General features: G+C 34.4%; 1 protein-coding gene and 2 pseudogenes across 3 annotated transcripts; 2 read left to right on the forward strand and 1 right to left on the reverse strand.

The window, feature by feature from the left end:
* Positions 1–5,181: 5,181 nt before the first annotated feature.
* On the reverse strand, positions 5,182–8,786 carry LOC143562518 (uncharacterized; annotated as a pseudogene). The gene is made up of 9 exons (XR_013140494.1): positions 8,761–8,786; positions 8,320–8,429; positions 7,906–8,209; positions 7,573–7,798; positions 7,332–7,478; positions 7,113–7,237; positions 6,799–7,003; positions 5,724–5,978; positions 5,182–5,595 (listed from the first exon to the last, which is right to left on the reverse strand). The product of XR_013140494.1 is annotated as an uncharacterized LOC143562518 (transcript).
* A 1,513-nt stretch (positions 8,787–10,299) lies between these two features.
* LOC143562527 (guanine nucleotide-binding protein-like NSN1) lies at positions 10,300–13,831 on the forward strand (annotated as a pseudogene). The gene is made up of 7 exons (XR_013140495.1): positions 10,300–10,387; positions 10,450–10,697; positions 11,291–11,872; positions 11,956–12,217; positions 12,292–12,473; positions 12,545–12,756; positions 13,347–13,831. The product of XR_013140495.1 is annotated as a guanine nucleotide-binding protein-like NSN1 (transcript).
* A 1,577-nt stretch (positions 13,832–15,408) lies between these two features.
* Positions 15,409–18,447, forward strand: LOC143563155 (vesicle-associated membrane protein 722-like). Its single transcript, XM_077050765.1, has 5 exons — positions 15,409–15,656; positions 17,315–17,456; positions 17,564–17,684; positions 17,808–17,870; positions 18,033–18,447. Exons 1-5 carry the CDS (start codon positions 15,467–15,469, stop codon positions 18,180–18,182), a joined length of 666 nt encoding a protein of 221 aa, XP_076906880.1. The 5' UTR covers positions 15,409–15,466; the 3' UTR covers positions 18,183–18,447.
* Positions 18,448–27,980: the final 9,533 nt, after the last annotated feature.

Here is a 27,980-nt window from a genome sequence, read left to right on the forward strand (position 1 = left end):
AGAGACGGAGAGAGTGAGCCGAATAGAGAGAGAGAGGCCGAGAGAGAAACCGAGTGAGAAAGAGAGGCAGAGAGAGAGCTGCAAGACTGAGTAAAACCGGCCGCCGGAAAACGAAACCAAAGGGGAAGGGGAAGGGGAAGGAGGGGGCTGCCAGAAATGCGATGGAGGGTAGGAGGGGGCTGCCGGAAACGCGATAGAGGGTAGAAGAGGTGGTTTTGAATGGCTACGGTGGAGGTGGTGGCCGGCAGGGGGACGACGGCCGGGATGGTGGGGTCGGCGGAGGTACGAAGTCGCCGGAAATCGGCTGGGGGTGGGAGTGGCGGCTGTGTGTTATTGTTTGTGATGTTATGTTAGGTTTAGGGTTTTATGTGTTTATATGTGTATGCATATTTTAACAAAAGGCCCCTCAAGTTTCTATCACGGTCTAAAACGAGTTTAAAGATTTTCAAAGCTTATAACAACTTTACAAAACTCAGTTTGAACCCTATAAGTTTTCTTAACAACACTATATTATGACAAAACATCGATTTATTGGTGATCGAAATATATAATATAATATTGTATAATAAATAAATAAAGTTATAAAAATGTTGAGTCGGGTTCACGTAATAAAAGTTTACAAAACGAAAACAACTCGAGACTCGAATTTGACGGATGTCACATCAAGTTTATTCAAGTTTATAACAAACAATCAAGAGATCCAACAATACTTTTAATCAAACTTAGCAATCAATGTATGATCTTTAAGATGAATGTATGCATGTGTAAGTGGGTTTAACCTTCCATCAACACATACATACCTACATACATACATACCTACGGTTCATACATACACACATACCACATCCATAATTTCAAACTTTCAAGCTCAATCTCAACTCAAGAACACCTAATTTAACATAGTTAACTCAAGGAATCAACTCATAAACAAAACTTACTTGTGTTCTTGAAGATCTAAAGATAAGATTGAGAGTGTAGTGGGTGTGAGAATGGTGTTCTTCTTCCTTAATTTCTTCCTAGTTTTCTTGATCTTATTCTTGATTTAAACCTCCATGATTTCTTGATTATGATTATGTATGTGTGTGTTTAATATTTGAATTTTGAGTGTGTGTGTTTTTGCAGTGTTTTATAGAGAGAAAGAAAGGGATAGTGTGTACAAGTGGGTGATGGAGATTAAGCCAACATATCAACATCATGATTAGGAGTACTCATTGGGGTGAAAGTTGTATGGATGAAAATGTTACACCATACATGTTTCTAGAAGCTAGTAATGATTGCAACTGACATGTGTAGGTGAAAGGGATGTTGGTTTTGAGAAAACAATGGGTGAGATGGTTTTGGGTTGGGTTGGTTAGTGAGTATTTAAACAATAATCTTAAGTTTCCGTTTTAACGTCTAACGAATTTTAGCTAATCACACGAATCCCGTTCCTAATATTTTTTTCAGACTTTGAACGAAATTGGATTCTAAATAATACAAGCCTAAGAGACTAATTTTTAGAAATTGTTGACGTTAGGTCCTTACCGGTTCGTCCACCGACACTTGGTTACTTATTTTGCAATTTTTGCTATTCGAGCCTTCCAAAATTAAGTTTATACAGTGTCTCGACTAATTTAATATGTATTTTAATTTTTCGAGATCATTTAGCCCTTTAAGGATTTATTTACTTTTTGACTCCTTACCCGAGGTTATTCCATGTCAGGCTCGTTATGTGGCGATTATTTCACTTTTTGTTGACTTTGAAACGTCTAGATCACTTATAAAGAAGATTTTTCTCATAATGACGAAATCTTATTGCTAATCGGGATTATATTAGTGAAAATTTTTGGCAGATGTCTCACATAGATCAATAATTTTCACTTTCCTTTTACACTTCATTTATATTATATCTATTACATGATTAAGTTATTCACTTTTTTTTAAACTTTATTTATATTAGACAAAATGGCAAAACTCATCCTTTATGTTTACATGACTTTCAGTGGATGTCCTTTAGCAAAAAAGATAACAGAAAACATCCTTTATGATTAAAAACCTTATCAAGTCTTGTCCTTTGGCCATAACACAGTTAAGTTTTCTCGTTAAAACCAGTCATGTGCAAAGCACATGAGGGTGAATTTGACTTTTACTACTTGATGGACTATTTTTGTAGACAACTTAAAATTTGAGCCATATAAAAATATTTAAAAGATAAATTATATGCCCCCTAACCTGCAACTCCATCACCTCTATCAACACCACCACCACCACCATCTCCGGCCACCATATTTTCTGACGAAACCACCACCACCTCGTTGCAATTGGTCTCGGTGTCACCACCCCCTTTCCCACATCCGATGTTTCATCCCGTTGAATTTGACCAGATGGGTCTTCGTTCCTAAGGGTTTGCTCGTTATTGCCGGTTGTAACCGGAGAACCGGCTGCCGGAGACTAAAGATGACTGATGTGTTCAAGAAATCGAATCGGGTCATCGGAGCTAGGGTTTGGGACAAGATTATTCAAGAAACCAAACCCTGGAATTGAGAAACTAATCGAATAATCCTATAAGGAAATAGGATTAAGGAATTGGATAGTGAAACCAGATCTGGTGAGAATTAAGGGTTTGGATTGAAGGAAAATAGAAATAAAAAATCAGACGGAACTCACCGCCACCGCACCCAGTACTATTATCACCGCAACAACACCTATCACGGGGCCCACTGACCCGTGACCGGAATGGGGTTTGTAGGCGTGCTCTTGGATTACTAGCGGGAATGGCGGCGATTGTTGTGTCGGGTCCACTGCCGGAGTTGTTGACCTTTTGATTCAATTTCTAGAATATAAAGAAGGGTTTTTTCAAGATTTTGTTAAACCCCAGATTCAAAAACTTGAAATTGGTGTGGGATTTTTTAGAAAAATTGGAGTGTGTGAAAAGAATCAAATCAGAAATCAGATGGAACTAGGGTTTCTCGAAAAATATGGTAGCTGTAGATGGTGCTGGTGGCCGGAGATGGTGGTGGTGTTGAGAAAGGTGATGGAGCTGCAGGTTAGAGGGGGGGGGGGGAGATAATTTATCTTTTAAATATTTTTATTTGGCTCAAACTTTAAGTTGTCTACAGAAATAGTCCCTCAAGTAGTAAAAGTCAAATTCACCCTCATGTGCTTTGTACATGACTAGTTTTAACGAGAAAACTTAACTGTGTTAGGGCCAAATGACAAAACTTGATAAGGTTTTTAATCATAAAGGATGTTTTCTGTTATTGTTTTCGCTAAAGGGCATCCACTGAAAATTCAAGTAAACATAAAGGACGAGTTTTGTCATTTTGTCTTTATATTATATCTACACACTTTTATAAAATAATTATTTACATATTATACTACTATACATTGTTATAATATATTTCACAACATATTTGGTGAAATCCAAAAATTAACAACAAACTGTGCGTGTTAAAAATTAAAAGAATATAATTTTAAATGTTATTATTAACATATTATATTGTGTATATTGTTGAAGATTGTAAATAAAAAAAATAGAAGAACTAATATGCTTTCAATTTACGAAATAATTTTTTAATCATTAATTTATAAATATATGTTTAAAAGTTGATCCATTTTTTTTAAAATAAATCCATTTATCTATTGGTTTGTTTCTACATTGTCATATAAATTTATAAATTATAAATATATGATTAAAATCTATCTATTTATTTTTTCGGTTAATTTAGTAAACTATACATATATGTGTTTAATTGTAAGGATAGTATATACCAATCACTTTCAAATATAATAAAGTTTATCATATTTAGTTGATTTTTTATCAATGATTACTTCGGATTTTTTGTGGAATTTAAATTTGATTATTATGGGTTAAAAGTTGGTAAATAGATCGTTTGGTACAAATTAACTACATTTTGCTCAAATTTGTTATGGGAAAAAAATGAGTAATCTAAATATTTTTAAAATTTTGATAATGCAAATAAATATATCGTCAAACTTGTTACGAGTTCAAAGTTTGACTTGAAAATGTAAAACAAATTAAAGTTAGAATTTTAAATGTGATGGGTTTCGAATTTTTTTTTTAATGACATTTTTGGAAATAGTCAAAAGATTCGGGATTTTGCACATTGAGTATTTTTTCCCATTACTAATAAAATCTAAGAAAAATAACAAACACTTCCGACATGCTACCTCAAAGCCTATCAATGCTTCTAATTTTTATCAACTTAGAAACATTCGTGTCAGCATTGACTTTTCCTTAAATACTGATTAGAATGTTGTATGTGAAACATGTCAAACAAAATTGTGCTCAAGTGAAGCAAAACATTCACAGAATTGTACAAGTTAACATCTTATTTGTTTTTGTCAATTGGCAAAGTCGAGAAGGCCCTCAAACTTATCAAAATATTTTCATGGTGTGGCCCAAAACTATTATTATATGAGAAGTATTTTCCGAAATTTGTTAATAACCAAATTTATTTCAATTATACATATATGATACCGAGAATAAATTTTCAATGAATAAAGTGTTCTTGGGTATGTTTTTGCACATGCATTATTTTTTTTTATTAAGTTCTTTTTTTTGTAAAAAAAATCATTCTATGATTATAAATAAAATCAATTTATATATAATGATACAAGCATAAATGTAATACTTTTTTCTATATACATTATGTATTGTTTTACTTGTAACTTAATTATTTAAATCGTCTTGTGTGTTATACGGGCTCTAAAGCTCAAAAGTTTTATAATTAAAAATTGCCTAAGGATTTCATGTGGGCACCCTAGTTAGGGGCTATGTGTTCATAATAGCTTTGCTTTTTTTTTAACGACCGATAAACATAAAATGTCTAGGTACTTCGTATGGGATGACCTGATGGCAAAAGGCCACTGCCAGAGCCCTTAAACACCTCCAAGTTATCTCCAGTTACAAGTGAAACTCGCTCACCCAAAGGCCCACTGGTGGTAAAACCCCCGAACACCCTTAGAATCGAACCAGAGATCACAAAGATCTCAGTCTTCCTTCATACCAGGTTACTATACTGTACACAATCCACAATGTTTGAAAACAACAAAAACATCTGACCATTTAAAAATTAAAACAAATTCTTGGGTTAGGCGGTTTGCATGGTATATTCATCAGACTAGTCAAACCAGACTCTTTTAACACCTCTATGGTTTTCAATTGGCAACCATTGCCACACTTCATTTGTTTGCTAAGGGTAAACTAGAAAACTGGTCAAGTGACACCAAAAATTACATATATCTTATTCCTTAACAAAGAGATTCATTTATGAATTGTACTGTACAAGTGATTTCATGGCACAGAAGGTACACACATTGTCCAAAAGCTAAATCATGAAAAAATGAAGCGTTCCATTTTGCATGGATACATTGTCCTTAATCTAAATCATTTAAACTGCCAAAAAAGATACATAAAATTATTCTAACTTCCACCTCAACGACTGCCTTATTCCAGTGTAGATGAGTCCCAAGGATCGGCCGATCAAACAAACCAAAAAGAAAGAAACCGCATCGCTGATTTTGGCAACAACTGTCCCTACAATCGGCATTGCAATATCAGCCATCTCAAGATATAAGCTAAAGTAGTACCTCCTGCAACAAAAATAAAACTATTAAGAACTTAGTATTATCGAAGCCCAAGTATAGGGCTTTCTGATTATTATTTAATAAATAATTTAGAAGTGGCAATGACAGTTGTGTATAAGAGAATTAGAGCATACCAACCCATGAGGGCCCTTAATTCTTTGGTCCGTTTGACAGGTACACGAACAGAGCTGATTACAGCAGCACAAAAAAGGAGAAACCAAGGATCTAGGTTTCCTTAAACTAAGATTCTTAAACCAACCAAACTTTTCAGTCTTGCCCTTGCTAGATTCTGTAATGGGTTGACTTTGCAGTATGCGAAGGTCAAACCGATCCTCGTACATAGATGCAACCGTTTCCATGTTCTGAACAAACCACTGGTTCAGTGAAACCTGTCAATAAAAGATGTTAGTTCCACGCTACAGATGAAGGGCAGTTTATTACTTTTTTACCTTTCTTGCATTTTCTTTAAATCTTATGCGCCTTATAAAAATGATGAAAATTTAGAACGATGCTCAATATCCTACAATTGCTGTTTTTGCCATTTTATGTTGAATATATAACTACTTTTATGCATAGATTAAAATGCATAAAAGTACAAAACAATGTTCTAAAACTTTTAATAGGGAAAACAATTTTATATCAGCCTTTAAAGATTAAATTTAACTTAAAAAAAAACGTGTATTAATATAAAGTAGAATTACAAATAAATTTTGAACATTAAGATGGCATAATCGATTACTGGTTCCATTTTAAAGGTCTAAGTGAGATCTTTGTAATGATATAATTTGTGCAATATAACTTATATTTTTATGTAAAATATTTAACAAGGGTTTGGATCTCTTCAGAACTTCAAAAAAAATAAAAAACTTCAAGAACTCCTAACAAGTAACAACCAATCATTTTATTTAATTATTTTATATATTAAACTATTTTATGTAATCATGTAATTACATATAACAAATGACTAACGGACTAATCTGTCGGACTAATCTGTCCTCTAAGTAATATTAAATACGAAAAATAATCAAATAAAAAGATTGGTTGTTAAGAGTTCTTAAATTATTTGGAAGTTCTGAAATGATCTTGATCCTATTTAACAGTTACGTATGCTAATCAAAACATGACAGGGGTGTGAAATATTTTATACTTTGGTAAATAATTCTAATAAAACAAAATATATGGGCATCATATCTTAATTTGAAAGTATACCTCATTCCGTAGTCTCTGAAGTGCTCGGGTAGACAAATCACACAAATTCAAACCTAGGCTGTTCACTTCATTTGACATGTCAGAGTCTACAGAAATTAGCTCCAAATAAATACTTGCAATTCCATCGGCCAACGCGATGATCAAATCTTCCAACACATTAGCCCCCCAAGAAACAAAGAATTCATAATCATAACAACATTCTTGGCTGTCAACATACAAACTTGCATTAGAACAACTACCTTCAAAGTTCAAATTTAACCATAAACAATAATAATATGCCAATAATGCTTATGCAACGTGTCTTTTATTCATACCTTAGAGAACCAAATCTAAGAATGTAAACTAGCTCAGAATATAGATCATCTTTCCCTGACTTTTTAAAGTATTGTAAAATCGAGTTGTCTCCTTTTAACTTCTCAAATAAAGCAGGAGGGAATTCCTGATGAAAGAATTTTTTTGTTAAAAAAATTATAACATGAAATATGGTTTTAAATGAAGAAACTATCGAATATCATCTAAGTTTTCCGACATACCTTGATGGATTTCCTATTTCTCAACAAAAGCTCTTCTTTCAGCCAATCAACGCATATAGACAGTGAAGATCTTTGAAGGGTTTCAGAGAAAACCATTTGTAGACTTTTTAAGTCTGCAGTTGAATTGCTGTTAGAGATATTATCCACCTGTAATCCAGTTATTGAGCCTTTTTGTATTAGATAGCTATCTGAACTATAAACCAAACCAACAATCCAACATACAGAAAGAGTGAGTGTTGACCTCATTTTTAAGCCATTTAAAAGAAGACCACATCAACCGAAACCTGGGACCCACTGCAATGGCAGACAAACTTGAAGGTTGGTTAGCAGTTTGTCCTAATTCCATGCTTTCTTTTACAAGTTTGGTTTCATTTTCTATGGCTGTTATGGAATCTATTAATTTGCATTCCACAATATCCCATGAAAACTCTAAGGTAGCCTCACTGTCCTTGTTATTTTTCATAGCACTGCACATTTTATAACGAGAGACGATAAATATAACATATATGAGATATTGAGATATGCCACATGTAAACATACATGTTATTTTTCTTCTTTCCGGTACCTTGCTTACCTACCAGAAATGGGAGTTCCATCGGGCGCCACATCATCACTCAACTTTTTTCTTACAGAACCTAAAAATGGCCCGTCAGCAGGTACAGCTACAGCCATATGCGCAAGAAATATGCTAGTCATGAGGAGCACTTGATCGGCTACAGGAATCCATCCTAAAGAATTGCCAGGTGTACTTATTAGCGTTCCCAAACAGTAACACCTCGTGTGAGCTGCCTTTTTATAACGATTTATTCTTAAGTTAGTGAGGCAGAAACCACGAATGAGTGGTGTGCATAGCTCTACCACAGGCAGCATAATACTTCCTGCTGATTCATTACAGTTGAAATAATAATCAGTTATGCCTAATGTAACATATATGCTTACAAATAGCAGTGGGCATAAACAAGGGCACATGTTACGTAAAGAATAAGACCTGCTGTTTTGAGCATGCAATCCATTTGGCATGAAGCTTAGCACGGGTCCAAGCACGGGGAGCTTAATAAATGGCTGGACAGCAACATATTCTGTCATAAGTCTATTTTCCTGCCTCTAAGAAACATACATTAATTAAAAAATCAGATAGCAGTAAGCAGACATATATAAGATGAGCCTCATAATGTGCTTGTATTCACCACAAGCAGTTTTCATGAAATTTAATGGCAGGGTTCAGTTAGCTCAAAAGCTGATCAATCTAGCTACAATCTATAGTCAGTTTAACGAATGCGAATCAATTGCAGAATGCAATCAAAGTTAAGCAAACATGAAGGATATAGACATTGTAAATCAAGCAGCTAGAATGAAAATTTGTAGAGCACATAACAACAACAACATTAGATATAAATAATATGATATAAGGAGCAATGCAATTAGTTACCAGGGGTGAAATGTAGAAACCCTAGAGTATTAGTGGGAAAGGAAGATGAAACGTTGAGGCGGTTAAAAAAGAGATAAAAGGAATGGATTAGGAGTTAGGATGGATGATGATATTGATATGTGCGTAGTTTCTCTCTCCGGAACAACCAAAGTAGCTTGGTTCAAAATTACCCAATTAAGATTCTAAACTCAGAATCATCTTCTTTAATAAAATATCTTTTAATTGATTTTGATACACATTTATCTGTTTTCATGTGTTGTTCGTTTTTTAGAGGTAGAATCTACAGTCTGCGAACAAGAAGAGGAGGACCAAACAGTTGCAGTTCGAAAGAAGAAATTGTATGTTTTTAACGTCAATAGACTGCTAAAATAAATTGATGGTTGTGTACGAACGGTGGTGGTGGTGGTAGACAACAATGGTGGATGGTGGTAGACGGTAGTGGTGGGTGGGCGGGTTGTGGGCGGTGGGTATTGATTGGTGGTTGTGTTTAACCCTCAACATACCTTAGAAGATCTTAGAAGTTGATGAGTCAAGCTTGCATCAAGAAGAGTTAGTGCAGGCGTTTTTAATGAAACGTCTTCAAACAAACAAACATTATGCAGATGGAAATGTCTGCGCTTGGTCTGTGCGATGCAGATAAAAGAGTTTGTACAGACTTTTTTTTAGAAAAACACCACCTTACTATATTTTTAAAAATACATAAAATAGATATATAACCACACATATTAAAGTTAGCTTAAGTTTTTGTAAAAATGAAATCCTTTTAGGGTTATTGATTCGTTGGTATCTATTTAGAACCTTAGAATTAAAGCAAGTTAAACCCTAAAGATCGGGAACCGCTTTAACATGATCAAAGTAAGCCATGCGAGGGAGGGGCCGTTATGTTCAGGAATGAGTCACATCACATTCTTACCTTTCTAAAAGGTTTTATGACAAATTTCTCAGCCATAAAGATGCTATCACATATCACACGTGACCTTGAGGAAACAACCGTTGGTTTCCTCCATGTATTCATATATAGAATTACCTCGCTCGTATTGGCTCATGTCAGTTCAAGGACCGGATGACTTTCTCGCTTAAAGTCTTACTCATATCCATCTAAGCACAACTCACTTAAGCCTCATGACAAACTCGTTTCTTTGCCACCATTAAAGCCAACACACCCTCCTCTTCCCTATTCCCTCTTCCTCCTCTAAACATAATCAAATCCTCAGTTGTTTTAACTTAAATTTTAACCTTAACCACTAAAGTTAGTATCGTATGTATAGATTACCATATATATTATACATCATTTTTGTGACCTTGTCTAACACTATTCAGTTAGCTGATCACTTATGCTATTTGGTTTGTTAGGAATTATAATAAGCAAAGATAACACATGGGGTGGTGGCGCGGTTGGCTAGCGCGTAGGTCTCATAGCAATATAGAGTGATCCTGAGGTCGAGAGTTCGAGCCTCTCTCACCCCATTTTTTTTCCTATTTTTTTTAAATTTATTTAGACTTTCATCTTCAAAAACCCTAATCTCTTAAATACCGACACAACCACCAGACGGCCCCGTTCTTCATAATATCTAATAACCTCCTTAAACCGTAAATCAATCAATCGTAATGGGCAAACAGAGCAAAAGTAAGAATTATTACCACTGATGATATTATTTCATATTTCTAAATGTCACTTTAAATTTGCAGAGAGTAAGAACAAGAGAATCACACTGAAGCAGAAAGCCAAGGTGCTAAAGAAGGTAAAGCTACACCACAAAAAGAAGGCCAATGAGGCCAGGAAGCTCGGTATGAACAAAAAACCCAAACTTGACAAGGACCAAACTGCCCCTCATGAGTTGCCTGTAAAGGAACAAGATGTTAAGGCTCTCGAGGCCCGGAAGGCCAAGATTCTTGAAGAAACTCAACAGAAAAAAGCTGCTGCCAATAAAGAGAAGGTATTGCTGCATAGGCTTTAAAGGTTATTGATTTTTAAAATTTAACAACATACCCATACTATCAATGTTTGGGGTTAGCACGGTGCGTGAAACGAAGTCATGGGTTAATCTATTTTTATTAACTGATTGGTTTTCGGTTAATTGGTTCGGTTTATTTGGTTAGTTTGTCCGTTTTCGGTTCGATTAAATACCAAAATCAAACTTGGGCTAATTTTTTTTGCTTTTAAGTACATGGAATGGAGGTATAAAACATGAAATGCATGAGATGGAGGCATAACAGCTAGAAATATATGAAAATATGAATGATTCAGTTTGATAATTTAGGTTAACCAAGGCCTGGCCGCCTGGGGGTACAAAAAAACGGATACCCGAATTTTGGTTAATTTGGTTTTTGGTTTGATTTCGGTTTCGTTGGTTTTTGGTTTGATTTCGGTTAACGGTTTGGTTATTGTTCATTCCTTTTCAAAGTTACTATTGAACTCATGATGGTTCTTTTATGTAGGAAGTAATAACTAACATGCTCGTGAATAGACATTTTCTCGTCCATATTTTGTTCTCTTTGAAAAAAGAAATGATATAAGATGTGTCTTTAGGTTTTGAAGCGGAAGCTAGGGCAATTGGATCGCGATGATGCTAGTACAAATCGTTCTGAGCAAGATGATTTTACATCGATGAATAAGACACGTGGTGAGTAGCAATATACTGTCTCTTGAAGTTTATCCATTTTCTTATTTGTTATCGTGTCTTGTTTTTATTTTTCTAAAACCGCTGTTGATTGCACAGACACTTCAGAGAGATCTTTCTACAAGGAGTTAGCAAAAGTTATTGAAGCATCAGATGTCATATTGGAAGTGCTTGATGCTCGGGACCCACTTGGTACTCGCTCTGCTGATATGGAGAAGATGGTTATGAGAGCCGGTCCAGACAAGCATCTTGTTTTGCTCTTAAATAAGATTGATCTTGTGCCTCGTGAAGCTGCTGAAAAGTGGCTCAAGTATCTTAGAGAGGAACTGCCAGCCGTCGCTTTTAAATGTAGCACACAAGAACAAAGGTCTAATCTTGGGTGGAAATCTTCTAAAGCTGCAAAGAAAACAAGCAATCTGTTACAAACAAGTGATTGTCTTGGAGCCGAAACTCTCATAAAACTGCTTAAAAATTACTCAAGAAGTCACGAGGTATTATATCATCATCATTATTATTATTATTATTATTTTGATATTTTTTTATGATTTCAGTTAATAATGTTTTTATGTTACAGCTTAAGAAATCAATCACGGTGGGTGTGGTGGGCCTACCTAACGTTGGTAAGAGTAGTCTTATTAACAGTTTGAAGAGATGCCATGTTGTCAATGCCGGGGCGACACCTGGACTCACAAGAACCATGCAAGAAGTCCAACTGGACAAGAATGTTAAACTTCTGGACTGTCCCGGTGTCGTGATGCTTAAATCTGGGGAGAATGATGCTGCTGTTGCACTTAGAAACTGCAAACGAATCGAGAAGCTAGAGGACCCTGTGGGCCCAGGTAACCTACTTTCGTAGTTTTTAATTTTTTATATTTCTAAGTACCTGTCTAAATGGTTTATTTATGGATTGCTGTGAAGGAGATCTTGAAATTATGCCCTGTGGAAACATTAACGACGATATACAAACTTTCCAGCTTTGATTCGGTTGATGATTTTCTTTTTAAGGTAGCTACTTTAAGAGGTAAGCTTTAAAAAGGAGGGTTGTGGACATTAGTGCGGCTGCTCGAATTGTGTTACACGATTGGAATGAAGGTGCGTATCTTTTGACCTGTCTACTCTATCCAATACAAACATGTATGCTTATTTGCAACAATCTTTTGTAGGTAAAATCTCATTTTACACAATGCCTCCAACTAGAAACGAAGGTGAGGTTATGGAGGCAAATATAGTTTCTGAACTTGGAAAGGAGTTTAATGTGGATGAAGTTTATGGAACCGACTCTTCGATTATTGGCAGTTTAAAATCTGTAGATGATTTTAACTCTGCTACAATCGTGCCTGATATTCCTGTTGCTTTTGATGAAACAATGCTCGAGGTTTGTATTCTTTCCACAATTGTTTTGAGGATTAATTACATATATACCTTTACAAACTTGAAAGTTTTCATATATAACTTTTATAAAATTTTACTTAATGACCATTCTACCCCTTTCTGTTTATGTTTGTTTAAACCCTATTTGCTATTTTGATTTTAATCGACATGGACGATAAGTAACCGAACTGTTGTCCCCCTCCTTTTGTTCTCTCGACGGCAGATAATCGAAACAATCGGATCTGTATGTTCAAATTAGATAATCGTACTCGAATCAAACAATCAAGTCAGGTATAATTGTATGATAATTGAACAATTAGCAATTTATGGGTAAAAAATAAAAATAAATAATTGAAGTTAGAAATGGGTAAATAAAAAAACTTGAAGTTAAAGATAGGTGTATATGAACTTTTAAAGTTTCAGAAAAAATAAGCGTGAAATGGTCATTTATTAAATTGTTTTTAATAAATCGGGTATATTTGATATTTTAACTACTTAGTGGGACACATGATGTTTTTTAGTTTGCATGGGTATACATGATTTTAACAATTTGTCTCTTTTTTTGCGCATAAAATATTTATATTGTTTTTACAGAATGAAAAGCAATTAGGAAGCGAGAATCTAGTACAAAATGTAAGTCGAGGCGAGGACGAAAAAATGGCAGATGATAATAATTCAGAAGAGGTGACGGTAAAAAACTCAAGTAGTCGACAAAACGAGAAGTTGTATGCTGCAGAAGGTGTTTTGAACACGAAGTTAAGGAAAGCTGAAAAGAAGAGAAGGAAAAAGGCAAATAAGTTGGTTCCAATGGATGGTGATTATGAATTGAAGGTTGATAATAATACGAACGGATCTGCAATGGATGTCGGTGATGAGGGAGATGATGACGCGCTGGTTAATGGGGCCATGAATAACAGATTTGCGTTGCCGGATTCGGCTCTGGAGCTTTAGTAGGATTTTAAGGAATAGATGAGTCATGAGTTATGTATTTTGGTTTGGTTTTGTTTACACCAACAGTTTTGACATGTTTTCATTTTTGTTTTTATATATTAAAAAACTTAAATTATTTTGTAGATTGATGTTTGATAATATGGGTTATGGGTATGGTGGGTCAATGGTTTTTTTGGTAAAGAAGGGTTGTGTGTCATGATTCATGCTAGGTCTTTACATTTGACCATGTACCTTAATATTTTTCTCAATTCTAGAAAGCACAACTAAAATTTGGTTGGTCAGCTGGACCTATTCTTGTAAAGTTTAAAGGTGGCCAAATTCAGCCTAGCCGTCTTTTTTAATTTATTTTTCTTATTAGAAAATATTTTGTTGAATGTAGAAATTATATAGATGGCCACCTTCAAATTTTCAATTTAGAAATTATTTTAAGCTGAAGACTATAAGAACAGGAGAAATAAGTGTGATATCGAAGACTTTTTTTTTTCTTTCTTAATATTCTCTAAATCTACTTTAATTATACACTAATGTACATGTGACTAGAAATCTCAACCATCTAGAGAGGAACATTACTTCAACACACCCCCAAGACATCTATGTAGGCGTTTATACTTTATATCACTTTTTTTTTGACTATCATTATATCTACCAAACACTATGTACAGTACAATATGTGTATTTTATGGGATTTTTATAATTCTGTATTCAAAATTGGCTTCGTATTAAATACATATATATCTATAAACATAATACTACCAAATCCAAAGACTCCACCTCACCATTCTTAAAAACAAAATGGAATCATTGTGAACCTAAGTGAGCGTGACAATAGTGCTGTGATATTGATGCGCCACTATTTTTTCCTCAATTTTTTAGTAAAATTATTACACATAACCTTATATTAAATGGCTAAACAATTATCATGTAACCATATATCATTTCTGTTTTGTGCTTTAAAATTATCTCAACACAGAGAAAAATATATAGTTATATATAATTAAGTGTGTTCGTGTTTTTTTAATAATGAAAACAAATAATGTGAAATGTGAGACTGGCGAAAACAATTTTCAAGGTAAGATTATTATCAGACAAACTAAAATTTCTTTGTAATTAATAAAATCCAATTTTCCTGTAATTACACGATAAGCTCATAATATGTATAACTATATACACAATTTTGTATGAATTTGTGAAATCGCATATACTTTTACAACAATTTATGTGCGTGTTTCAAATTGCATAAACTTTTATCATTTTACCCATTCATTTTGTATGAACATGTACAGTGGCGTAGTCAGGATTTTTTTCTTCAAGTTCATAACCAAAAAGAAACGGACGGCCAATTGTTGATCACTAACTATCGGGTTTTTCTGTCTGGTCCAGTTAAGCAGTTTGGGTCAAGTCACATAATAACAATAGCAAAAATCAAATTAAAACACAAAAAAATTAATGTTATGGGCTTAACAACTTAATATTATTATTAATTAAAACGTGGGTTAAATTTCGTTGTCAATGTCCCTGATGGTTAAGTGTAAAATTTTCTATCGAGACACACAAATATATAAACACAAAGCGTGTATCTATTAAATACCCTCAGAAAATTCATAAAAGTTAAATTTTCGAGGAAGCACCGCGTGGCATTTCCGTAATTTCCTATCAAAGTCCTCTACTCGTTTCCGTATTTCAAAACCCCATAAATCTTCAATATCACGTATTTCATTTTCATTTTCATTTTCATTTTCTCTCTCTCATTCTTCATCATCACCATGGGCCAGCAGTCGTTGATCTACAGTTTTGTGGCCAGAGGCACCGTCATTCTCTCCGAATACACCGAGTTCACCGGCAACTTCACCACTATTGCCGCTCAATGTCTCCAGAAGCTTCCTGCTACTAATAACAAGTTCACCTATAACTGCGACGGCCACACGTTTAACTACCTTGTTGAAGACGGATTCAGTGAGTCAGATCTGATCTATTTCTTATTATTATTGATGCTCGTTAGTTTTGATTATGAAATGCTATAGCCGATTAGGTTTTGTTATCTCATATATTGATGCGATTTTAGATGCTATTACGGTTTACCTGAATTATAGGTTATTAGGTTTAATGAATACTCGTTTTAAAGTATGAGGTGCTGCTTGTTTGATTTGTTTCTTGTTGATGAAGTTAATGCGTATGTGTGTTCGATATTGTGTTGTATTGTGGATTGAATGTGAATCTAAGATGCGTGATGTTATTGTTACTTCTGTTGTGGTTTGGATCTGAATGAAACGGTGGAATTCGTTAGCTAGTTTTTAATTTAATGTTTCGTTGCGTATATTTGATTATGAAATTTTATAGCTGATTTAATTATTTAGGTTTTGTTATGTTGTTATATATTGATTGATGTGATTTGAGATGCGGTTGCCTTAATTGTAGGTTATGAGGTTAACTGAACTATCTACATCAATGATAGTTGAGATTAGGTTAGTAGAGTAGGGATGAGATCGGTTATTCGGTACCGTACTGATGCCGATTGGTACCAGTATTAATGAAAATACCAAAACTGAATGGTACTGAACTACTGATACTGAAAACATGAAAAAAGTGAATGCCGGTACTGGTACTGGTACTGGTACTGATTGTGTTCGGTTTACTTGTTCGGTACAGTACCGGTATTTGGTAAAATGTGCTCATTGCTATTGTGGAGTATGAGGTACTGCTTGTTTGATTTGCTTTTTGTTGTGAAGTTATTAAATGCGTATGTGTGTTTGTTATAATGCTGTATTGCTGATTGAATGTGAATCTAAGATGCGTGGTGTTATTATTACTTCTGTTGTGGTTTGGATCTGAAATCTGAATAAATCGGTAGAATTCGTTAGCTAGTTTTTAATGTAAAGCTTCATTGCATATTCTCCCTGCAGCAATTAATTGTTGAGGCTGTGTTTGTTGTTTTTGGATATAAAGTCTTTGAACTGTTAAAATATGCAAGTTTTGCTTCAATCTGTTTACATTTGCCTATTCTAGGTTACACATTGACACATAAATGTTACAGTTTCTGAGGTTTTGTATTCTTCTGGTATATACTTACTGCAGGTTATATTTTTGTAGCTTGTATTTTCATTAACTTTCTGAATTTGCCATAATTTTGAGAGTTTTGTTTCTCAACACGTTGCTAAACCAGTTATTGCAACTTAAACACGTTACCTTGATGCTTTGTTCTTACTGTCATATCCTTGATGCACCAATCATGTTATAATATACCTGTCACTAGTGGTTCATCATTTAGAAATCTGTTATATATGTTATTGCTAAATACATTAGTTTGTAGTTTGAATCCATGGTCTTAAGTTTTGTTGGAAATCTGATCCTCATCTACAGAAAGCGAGTTTTTGTTACAATAGTTTAACCATGTTTAACCAAGTAAACAAGTATACAAAATTACAAAAATGGTGGAAAATAGAATCTTATAAAATTTATTTAACAAGCATAGAGAAAACAGTAAAATTATTAGCTCAAATGCCTGGATTAATATATTTATTTGCTAATATTATTGTATGGATATACTCTTAGCATGAACTCACTTGATTTTTCCATCGCATGTTAACTAACAATTATCTTCTCTATTTGTGAAGCATACTGTGTTGTTGCGGTTGAATCCATCGGCAGGCAGGTGCCGATTGCTTTTCTTGAACGCATTAAAGATGACTTTACTAAAAAATATGGCGGTGGCAAAGCTGCAACAGCTACCGCCAACAGTCTGAACAAAGAATTTGGGTATTCTCACTCTCCATATTTTATGTCATCACGTGTATTAACTATCGAGTTTAAGTTTCTTAATTTTCATGCAATCTTATCAAACAAATTTTCTTTATTATTATCAGCCCTAAGCTAAAGGAACAGATGCAGTATTGCGTTGATCATCCAGAAGAGATCAGTAAGCTTTCAAAGGTCAAGGCCCAGGTTTCAGAAGTCAAAGGGGTAATGATGGAAAACATTGAGAAGGTAAGCTTGTAATTGTAAAATCCTCGTTTTTTCTTACAACACTTGAAATATAGCATATATAATGAAGGAAAAGAAGTTATATCATTGCCAGTATGTAATTTTTTATTTGATTATGTACCATAGGTTCTTGATCGTGGAGAGAAGATTGAGATTCTGGTAGATAAAACGGAGAACCTACGCTCTCAGGTCAGTGAATTCAAACCAAATTTTATTTGATTAATAGGTTTTCTTTACTCACCGTTTATATGATTCCAAAATGAGTTCAACTGTTGTAAGTTAACAAAATTTTATCAGAGGTGATAGAATTTTATAATTGATATGTATGGTTAATGTGATGTTATGATGCAGGCGCAAGATTTTAGGACTCAAGGCACTCAGATGAGAAGGAAGATGTGGTTGCAAAACATGAAGATAAAGCTGATAGTTCTTGGGATCATAATCGCCTTGATTCTCATTATTGTTATAGCAGCATGCGGTGGTTTTAACTGTGGCAAGTGAAACAACATTCTTCGATCCGAAAACTGTTCTTTGTTTCTTTTTCATTGGAATTCTTATTTGTTCTTTTAGGCTGGATGGTATTAAAGTTTTCTATTTGCAGACACTATGTGTGTATAGCTTGTACTTTTATGGAATTTTTGATATATACGTATTAGGAAATCTCGGTTTTGGAACAATTAAACTTGACTCTGTTTTTCCTTTTTTTTTCCGCTCTCTTCTTCACACTTGTTTGCTTTCTCTCTACCCCCTTAGTAATTGAAATTATATATCGTGACTTGCATGTGTATTTAAGCTTCTTAGATGAGAGAGAGGAATGTAGAGGTTTATAAATTGTTCAAACCAACCAAACAGCTTACTAAAGCAAGTCAGTCGGTTTGAGATCCAAACGGTTTGGCTTGGTGGTTTAGCTGTTTCATCCGGTTTGGTACTTTGAAGTTTGAACGGTGTGAAACAGAATTGTCTTAACCTTTATTGTTTATATTTTTTCATTTTAAAATTTGTAGTTCGTATGTGAACTATAATCATGCGTCATGTCAACACAACCTGATGATTTTGAAAAATCAGTTCAAACTGAAAAGTCGTCAAATTGGTAAAACCGGCTTGCCAAGCTGAAGCATCTAACTCGATCTGTTTGGTTGTCGTTCTCCAGAACAGTAGCGATACAACCCAGAATGTTTGCCAAAAGCCTACAAAAGATGATCGTAAACCCCTAGAAACTAACCCAACTGTTTTGCCTTGTTAAGTTGTTATGGACATGACCAATTTCTCATTCCTTCTCTGTTTCTTAGTAGACTAGACCTTAAGAAAAGTTTGAAGCTTACGGTAGAAGACCTTTAATCGGCTCCCACAAAACAGCTGTGCATACCGAACTAATGCTAGTATCTTGATGCAACCGAGAAACTTAACCATCTCATTACTTCTACACAAAAAATACTAAAAAAGAGAAAGCAATAAAATGCAAACAGATAACTTAACTTGGGTAGCAAGCCTTGATAATCTCTTCAATAGCTACTGTCTTGCACTCTTGCTGATTGCTTGTCCTTCCTTTCCTCACGGGCAGCCTTCTCAGACCCAACCATTGGCTTATTTCTCAAACTTTAACTGAAAATTACCAAAGCCCAGTTTACATTTTATTTTACAATTTTACAAGTTTCATATTAATTAGAGGTGCACAAAAAAACCCATACCCGGAACCGGACCCGAAAAAAATACCCGGAACCAGTTTTTTTATACCCGGGTATTCTATACCCGAAACCGGAACCGACCCTACCTGTAGGGTATGGATAGGGTATGCATTTTGAGGTCAATACCCGTACCCGGAACCGTACCCGATTTATACCCGTAAATACCCGGACCCGGTCATACCCGATACCCGATACCAATTTTCTAATACCCGAAATAATACATGAGTTTTTATAGTATACAACTTTTATGTTTAAGTTTTGTAAAATGCATATTACTAAGTAAATAAAATGTAATTAGGTGGATTTATTGTTTTTGTAATATAGTTTAATTATTTTATAAATGACAAAGCAAATTTAAATTTTTTAAGCAGGTTGTGGGAGAGCAATACAAGCGTCGTGCTGCTAGGCGAAGCAGTAGAATGCTAATTAATTTTTTTTTTTATTTTCTTCATTAAAAAAACATAGATATTACATCAACATAGCAGGTAGGCGGGCAACAAGCTGCGCCGCCACCCCTTTCTGAATTGCAAACCCCAACCTGCTAAAGACATACCCCTGCCCCTTTGGAGTCGACACATTGCTATGCACAACCTGTTGGACCCTGGTTAGGAAACGGATAGCTTCCGGTGCCAAGGAGCCAAAGGTATCAAAAGCCAAAGGGACAAAAACATGTTGGTTCTATTCGCAGACTTTAGCATGTTTCTCCACCTTCTTCGTTTCAGCCCTTTTCATTGTTTGCCCAGCTACAAACCCATTATCCCTCCAACCAGCTAAAGGAGATACCCCTGTAAGGTCAACACAAGCGTGTTTTTCCCCGGCCCAACCAAAGACGAGCAAATATGCCTGTCGTAGAGTGGATCTCCCTTCCGTGGGGACTGTAAGGAAGTTTACGGGAGCTTCCTTTTTAGCTGATATCCCAGCTCGCCTTAAGATGTCCCAAAGAACGTCTCGCACCCAATCATGTCGTTATTTGAACCCAGGCATCTCCTTGCAATGAACCGCATGATCTCCGAATTTATCCAGGCAAGCCTTACGGCAGATCAGACATGTTTCGTCTTCTGGGTACATTGGGACCATCAAACGGTACTTAAGAATTGCCCTATACTCGACCACAGACATGCTTTGGCCCAAGCCATCAATCGGGATCATCATCATCATCATCATCATCGTACTCAGTATATCCCACCAATAGCAAAGCTATAGTAGGGTCTGAGGAGGGTAAGATGTAGACAGCCTTACCTCTACCCCATAGGGATAGAGAGGCTGCTTCCGGTGAGACCCTCGGCTCGATAGTAGTTTTGCATCAAGCCTTGGACATAAGACACATAACACTCAACCATCGGGACACCGACCGATTGGTGCATGTACCCTTGTCTTTCGGCTATCAACGCCACCACATGATGCCTGATTAACCTTCCGCCACTTTTAACGTTATTTTCACGATATTGGTAAAATAACGTCAAAATTAGTGCAATTTCGCTTTTGCCCACCCGAGGGTTCACACATATATACATTATATGCGTGCACCGCAAGTAGGGCGTAAAAAGAATTTGTTTACATCTCTTGAAAAAAGAATTTGTTTTGACTCAAGATTCCACAATTTATAACCCTTTTTATTAAAAGAATAGCCCAAGAAAACACATTTTTCAGCTCTTTTATCAAATTTATTTGTATTATTTAAGACGATACTGTAACATAAACAACCAAAATTTCTTAAGTGTTTAAGAGAGGGTTTAAATCCAAACAGCTGTTCATAAGGAGATTTACCGTTTAACACCGAGGAAGGAGTCCTGTTAATCAAATAGGTTGCAGTCAACACACATTCTGACCAAAAATTTAGAGGCACCCCTCCTTCAAAGAGAAGAGACCTAGCTACATTAAGTAGATGTCGATGCTCTCTCTCAACTATACCATTTTGTTGAGGTGTATGTGTGCATGTGGTTTGATGAATAATGCCAAGTTTCTTAAAAAGATTTTGAACTTGATTATTTATAAACTCGGTTGCATTATCACTTCTAAATACTTTAACAATAACACCAAATTGATTTTTAATCATGTTTAAAAAAGCTTCAATACAAGGAAACACTTCTGTTTTATCTTTCATTAAATACACCCAAACAGCATGAGAGAAATCATCTACAACAGTTAAGAAATATTTATAACTCTCTTTACTTTTGACCCTATATGGACCCCAAGTATCAAGATGAACTAATTCTCCTACCTTGACAGACTTATGATCACTTAAAGGAAATGATTCCCTATGTTGTTTTGCCTTATGGCATACATCACAAGGCAAATCATCACTAATGTATTTTATATTCAAATCGGTTTTTCAACACTTTTAACACCTGATTTGCAGGATGCCCTAACCTAGCATGCCAAATATTAAAAGTGTCAACACTATTGAAACACACCTTAAATTTCTTAGATGAGTCACCACAGAAATATAACCCATCAACTTGACTACCAGTCATCAGGTTTTTCTTTGTGAGCAAATCCTGAAGATAGCAATTATTCTCATTAAATGTAACACTCAACTTATTATCACTAATAAGCTTATAAACAGATAGCAAGTTGACACAATACTCAGGAACCACAAACACATCTTGTAACACAAACCTCATCACTAAGTTTTATCTTGCCAATTTTTGTGACTTTAGCATTAGACCCATTAGGATGTTTAACACTTATATTATATTCACTCACGTCAATAGGATCAACAACATATTTGTCACTCATTGTCATGTGTTGAAGCCATCAATCGGGATAACGGTCAAAAAATCTTGGGCATAAGGACCTTGTAAGCATTCAATAACCGCCTTCTGTCGGGGGGACAATCCAAAAACATCTCCCAGGCTCTGAGCGATTTTGCCAAAAAGGGCATTCGCCGAAGTTTTTTGAGGCTTTGGTGGGGCGGTGTCCTTATTAGAGAAACCGCCAATGTCAAAGTCTGGGAGAGCGTCATTTAGGCGTTCCAGGGCCTGCACGTAGTCTGAGTCCAGGTCGACAACTCCGCTATTCCTTAAGATGTGATTCTGTAGCTTCCAAGACTGAGCCCTCGACGCTACAAAAGCGTAAACCCAAACATCATGAGCTGAAAGAAGGCCTAAAACCCCCAAGCGCATCGGTAAAGATGCAAGTCGCCACTGAAGATCACCAAAGAACAGGGCTCCACATACAACTATGTCTTCGATGGCTTCTCGAAGCCCCTTATCAAAACAGGATACCGCATCATCCATCATATGGGGGTGGCATGTTCGTAACCCAAAAAGAAACTTAGCAACCCCCATGCAAGACCTAAGCAGGAGGAGTTCGATCTGGGGATCCCTAAGGCAAGGTAAGAGTTTCATAAGATCAACCGCACGAGATGCTCTCCGCCTCGCCAACTCCTTAATACAGTAGGGATCTCGACTAACAGCCCCTCCAAGGAGCTTTACCCCTCTCTCTGGTCTACCAATCCCACTAGGGAAAAGCCCATCTTTGACTTTCACCCCATTACACGCTGGCCAAAAAACCTCGGTTTTCTTAATATTAAGTTGCAGCCCCAATGATGGCCCTTCCAAGCTGATAATGTCTAGGGCTTTAGCGAATTCGTTGGCACCACCAATAATAGTCTCATCATCTAAGTACCAAGCATGAAATGGGAGGTTACAGTCATTTTGTATTAATACCCAGTCGTACCCGGTTCTAATACCTGAACCCGATCATACCCTACCCGGGTACATAGGGTTGAGTTTTTCTCCTCAATACCCTACCCGAACCCTACCTGATTTCTCTCAATCCCCGATTTTCCAATACCCGATTATACCCGAAACCGGTTCCATACCCGACCCCGGGTATTAGAAAAAACCCGATTTGTGCACCTATAATATTAATGGTTCTACGTTTTCCTTTTGTTTCTCTCATGAGAATACTTGGCACCTAACCAGAACGATATGGGTCACTCTGACTCACTATTGATGCTGGTGTGGCTTGCGTGAGAGCATTCCCATCCTATTCACTATGTTATGTGAGTGGTATTTTTATAATTTAGGAAGGATTTAGGATGTGACTGGAGTAGAGAGAAAAGACAATGATTTTTATGTATATTCGAAAAGTTCATGTAGCACTCTATAAACTGTTTAATATTTTTTTAAAGTACTTGTGAGTGAAGAAGTGATAAAAGATAATGAGGTATAAAAATATTATTTAATCAAAAATTAGAGAAAAATGTGGTGATATTTAGTGTAATTTTAAATTTGGAGATAACGAAAGTGACGTGAATGCTATGATATATGATATTATATATGGATTATGACAAAGTGAAGAACTAGACCTAAAAATCCATAAATATGTATTATGTCTATTTAGTAGTATTGATAAAATCAAGCAAGATAATTTAGATAAACTAAAAATAAAATAGTAAATCAGGTAAGTTTATATGTAACAACTCTTTTTATTTAATTTTGGTTTCTAAGTTGATATACTATTCACTTTTGAAAATATGTTGTAAAAGTTACTCTTGAATTTATCATCAAATCATCATATTTTAAAAAGTTCAATGAGAAAAATTATTTCAAAATGCTATTTAGATAGTACGTTAAAAGGGTAAACTATGTACAATGTTAACAAAGTTTCCTAATAAATGTTTTTATTGGACTGGCTTTGTCTATTATTTTATTCTTGAAAATTTCAAAAAACCTCAAAATTCTTAACAATTTTCATTTTTCATTAACTTCAATTGTAAGAAATATTTTGAGATTTATGAATTATATCATTTTCGTTATTGAACATTAGATTAGAACATCTGAAGACATAACTAATATCGTGTGTGTATATAGAAACTAAATAAAGAAACATAACTAAGATTTTTTTTATATTTTTTTTCTAAATAGTAGCATGTGTATTAGAAAATTTGAACACATAACTTATTATAAAGAAACTGTAATGACTATTACAACTAACACTTAACTTAACTCTTTGTCTCTTTATACGTCAACTTGTAAAAATGAAAGTAGCAACAACATCAGCATGATATCAGTTTTGAAAATAATACCCTAGATCTAAAAGTTTGTATAGTGTAACATGCAACTCTCCTCATAAGGTATTGTTTGTATTGTCATTTTTGGTCTATAACATTTAGATTTTTTAAAACTAATTTTACAATAATATATCAATAAATTTTTGTATATTATTTAATAACAACTTACAATGATTTGACACTAAGTTGTAATCCCACATTAATCATCACAATATAAAACAAACTTAGTTCTTAAAAGTTAAAATCATCATTTTCATTTATTTGTTAATTAATAACTATTAAATACTAATTTAAAGACAAAAATAACAAAATAAATACTTAACTTGTTTTAAACGCTATTAAATATATAACAACCATCTCTTAATAATGCAGGATGGGTTTGTTCTTTTTGTTATTTCGCTTAATTATTAAATATAACTTTTTTTTATCAGTTACCCATGCGTGTAGTATAGGGTTTACATTTATAGAAGTTTTACCAAATTCTAATAAGTACTAATATTTAAAGGGTAAGAGTTGTGACACTGTCTAATAGGGCTGTTTTGATTCGGTTTAGTTTTTAGGCAAAACCGAAACCGAAGTTATCGGTTTTTGAATACACAAACCGTTCGGTTTCGGTTTTTTCAGTTTTTTGGTTTTCAGTTTCAGTTTGTTTATAGTCGGTTTATTTCAATTATTTGAAGACATTGCAAAAAAAAATTAAAAAATGAAGATAATTTTAAGCTTGTAAGAGTGTATTAGAGTACCACAAATATATTGAACACAAAAAACAAAATTAGACGCATTTACGTGGAGCCATACGTATACAAAGTTGCTAGAGTAATAGAGTTTAAAATTTAACAAAGTTCTTAACCAAAAAACACTAAAAAGTTTGGTTCTAATCTTCATTCATCATCAAAGTTTAATCCTAGTCTTCATAATCTTCTTATCACCATTAATCGGTTTGGTTCGGTTTTTTCTGGTTTTTTAAAAATGGAAAGCCGAACCGAAACGAAAATTCGGTTTTTCAAAAAAACAAAAAATTAACCGTCGGTTAATGATTCGGTTCGGTTTTTTCGGTTAATTCAGTTTCGATTCGGTTAATTCGGTTTTCTGCTCACCCCTACTGTCCAATAGAAGCCAGGAGCGTACACAAAATACAATTTAGGTGAGTTTCACACCTATGCTATTGCATATATTGCGTTAATTGTATACTACAAGCATTAACAATGTTATGTAAGTTCTAAGTACATGTAAATTCTATACCAAAAATCAAAGCGAAAACATTTGAAGAACCAAACATGAAAATTATGTGTGTTTTACCAAAAAAAATAATACAAGATTATTTGGGGCAAAGTTATTAATCGATAAATGCATATGGTTAAAAAAATATGTTCATTTTATATTGTTGCTAAAGAAGTTGGAACGTGGTGGTGGTGACACCAGCTGCTAGAAGTCATTGGACCTGTGGATGTGACTATCGTGGGGCCACTACGTCGGTGGTCGTGGTGGTGGCATCGATGGCGACGACAATGGAAATAACAAGCATGGTTGTTTTGGCAGAGTTGGTGGTGGTGAATATGGTGTGACCATGAGGTACTGATGTTATTGACGTTCGTGATGATGATAGCGATGATAAAAGTATGGGAGGTTACTATTTCTTTTGATTGAAAACCGTTAGCATTTGGAAATAACGTCGACTATTTTACCTGTTAACAAGTAAAACGAATGATATTAAAAATCTTCATATCCGACCAACTAATTAACGACTTTTTAGTTATTCGTTAAGTTAACTTTAACAAATTATTATCCTAATATGTTATTTTAAACAAATATATCAAAAAATAGTGACTGTTATATATTGCAATGTACTGGCCACGATCGTGTAATTTTATGATAACTTATATATCCCATGGGTGTTAAATATATTAAGGAGACAAATTGTAGTAATTTTCAAAACATAAAAACTACCTTTGCCAATTGCCATGATCGCCGTCTAGCATATGATTGGAGGGGAAGTGGGCCCCACTATTTTATTACCATATTCGAATTAACATTTTCTTCAAGGTGAATAAAATATGAATTAATATTTGGTACCCTTTTTTTACGTTTTTTGTCCAAAAATCGAACATTCCTTTTAGTTTTCTTTTTTCTACAAAATACAGCTTTTTGCTAACTTTTAACCTTTTTTGATTTATTAATAGTCATTTAATTCAATAATAATCAGTGGTCCTAATTGTGTTTCACGGGCTATTTATTTAACTTTTAATAAATAAATATTAATTAAGTGAAATATTTTGTATTGCATACTTATATTCAATAAAATGTTTTTATCAAATTGTTTTTAAATATAGCACACGGTTGTTTAGTAAATTAATAATCTAAAAATCGGCCGGAATTGTGAGTGGGATGTTCACATGTATCTGGTTTAACTTATATTAATTGCAATTTTTTTAAGAAAAGTAAATAAATATATGGTCGTATAAAGTTGTTTCAACGATTGAATTTGATATAAAGGAAATAAATTTTTGGAGTTTTGAGGTGGCTACACATATTGTTTAGTATTTTTTAAAAACACTTTAATTATTTAAAATTTCACTATAGTGAAAGGAAATGAGCAGTATGACTAGGGGGCGGATTTGGCATAGGTTAAAGAGTATCCGGCATTACTTTCCAACTCAGTGGCGGATCTAGACATTAATCTCAAGGGTAACGTTAATTTTTTTATCGTATTTCATACAATGTAAACGAAACAAAAATAAAAACTACGATAGATGGGGTGCAAATTTCTCATATTCGGTTTTTGAAAGCTTGAAATCGAGTCATTACACTATTTTCTTTTACTTTATCGTGTGTATCACTTTCGGCTGCACAAATTAAAACATTGTTCAAATATTCATCACCCATTTACTTACGCAAACCCGTACCGATAAGTTTCATTTTAGAAAAACATATTTCAACGGTTGCGGTTGCAATCAATAAAACCAACACTAGCTTCAATATTTGATATACAAAAGAAAAGATGGTGTGTTTTTCGGTTTCCACCATTATACAAGCAAAGGTCACGCTTCACTCAATTTTGAAAATATATCATATTTTTTTAAAGTGTGATAAAATGTCGTACGATTACCGAAATACATCATCTGTAATATCCTACTTTTGATAATAATAAATAAAATAATTTCATTTACTAAATGGTGTGTTATTATTTAGTAAGTTAAACAAAAATAATCTTGTGTGGGTTTGGACAATAAAAGATGGAATAAAAGATGAGATGGACCTTAGGTTTATGGGCTTAGGAGTATTTAAACACCTTTAAACCTCCCTAAACCCCTAAAACCCTCATTCCACCACCTAGCCTCCATAACACACTCAAAAACATACACAAAACTGTCACACCCCGACTAGGTAAATGTGGAAGCGTAATACGGGAATGTAACAGATAACTCTGGTACCAATCACATTTTTATAAAGAAAATTAACAAATTAATTTACGTCATATTACATGGTTTTAACTTCGTTTACAAGCTAGGCGCTCACAAGGTAACCGGTTCTCTAGACCACTTTATTCTTTAACTATGTATTTTGCGTCTATGTTAGCATGATTCATCACTTTGA

This window comes from Bidens hawaiensis, unplaced genomic scaffold, assembly GCF_021521415.1.
Source record: "Bidens hawaiensis isolate Kalapana, Puna unplaced genomic scaffold, B.hawaiensis_p1.1 tig00001179_1, whole genome shotgun sequence".
In the NCBI taxonomy this organism is placed as follows: Eukaryota; Viridiplantae; Streptophyta; class Magnoliopsida; order Asterales; family Asteraceae; genus Bidens; species Bidens hawaiensis.

Coding starts and splice junctions, on each gene's coding strand:
- LOC143563155 (XM_077050765.1), top strand. CDS start 15,467: ATGGGCCAGCAGTCGTTGATCTACAGTTTTGTGGCCAGAGGCACCGTC. Junction 17,685..17,807: donor TGATGGAAAACATTGAGAAG/GTAAGCTTGTAA, acceptor TATGTACCATAG/GTTCTTGATCGTGGAGAGAA. Junction 17,871..18,032: donor CGGAGAACCTACGCTCTCAG/GTCAGTGAATTC, acceptor GTTATGATGCAG/GCGCAAGATTTTAGGACTCA.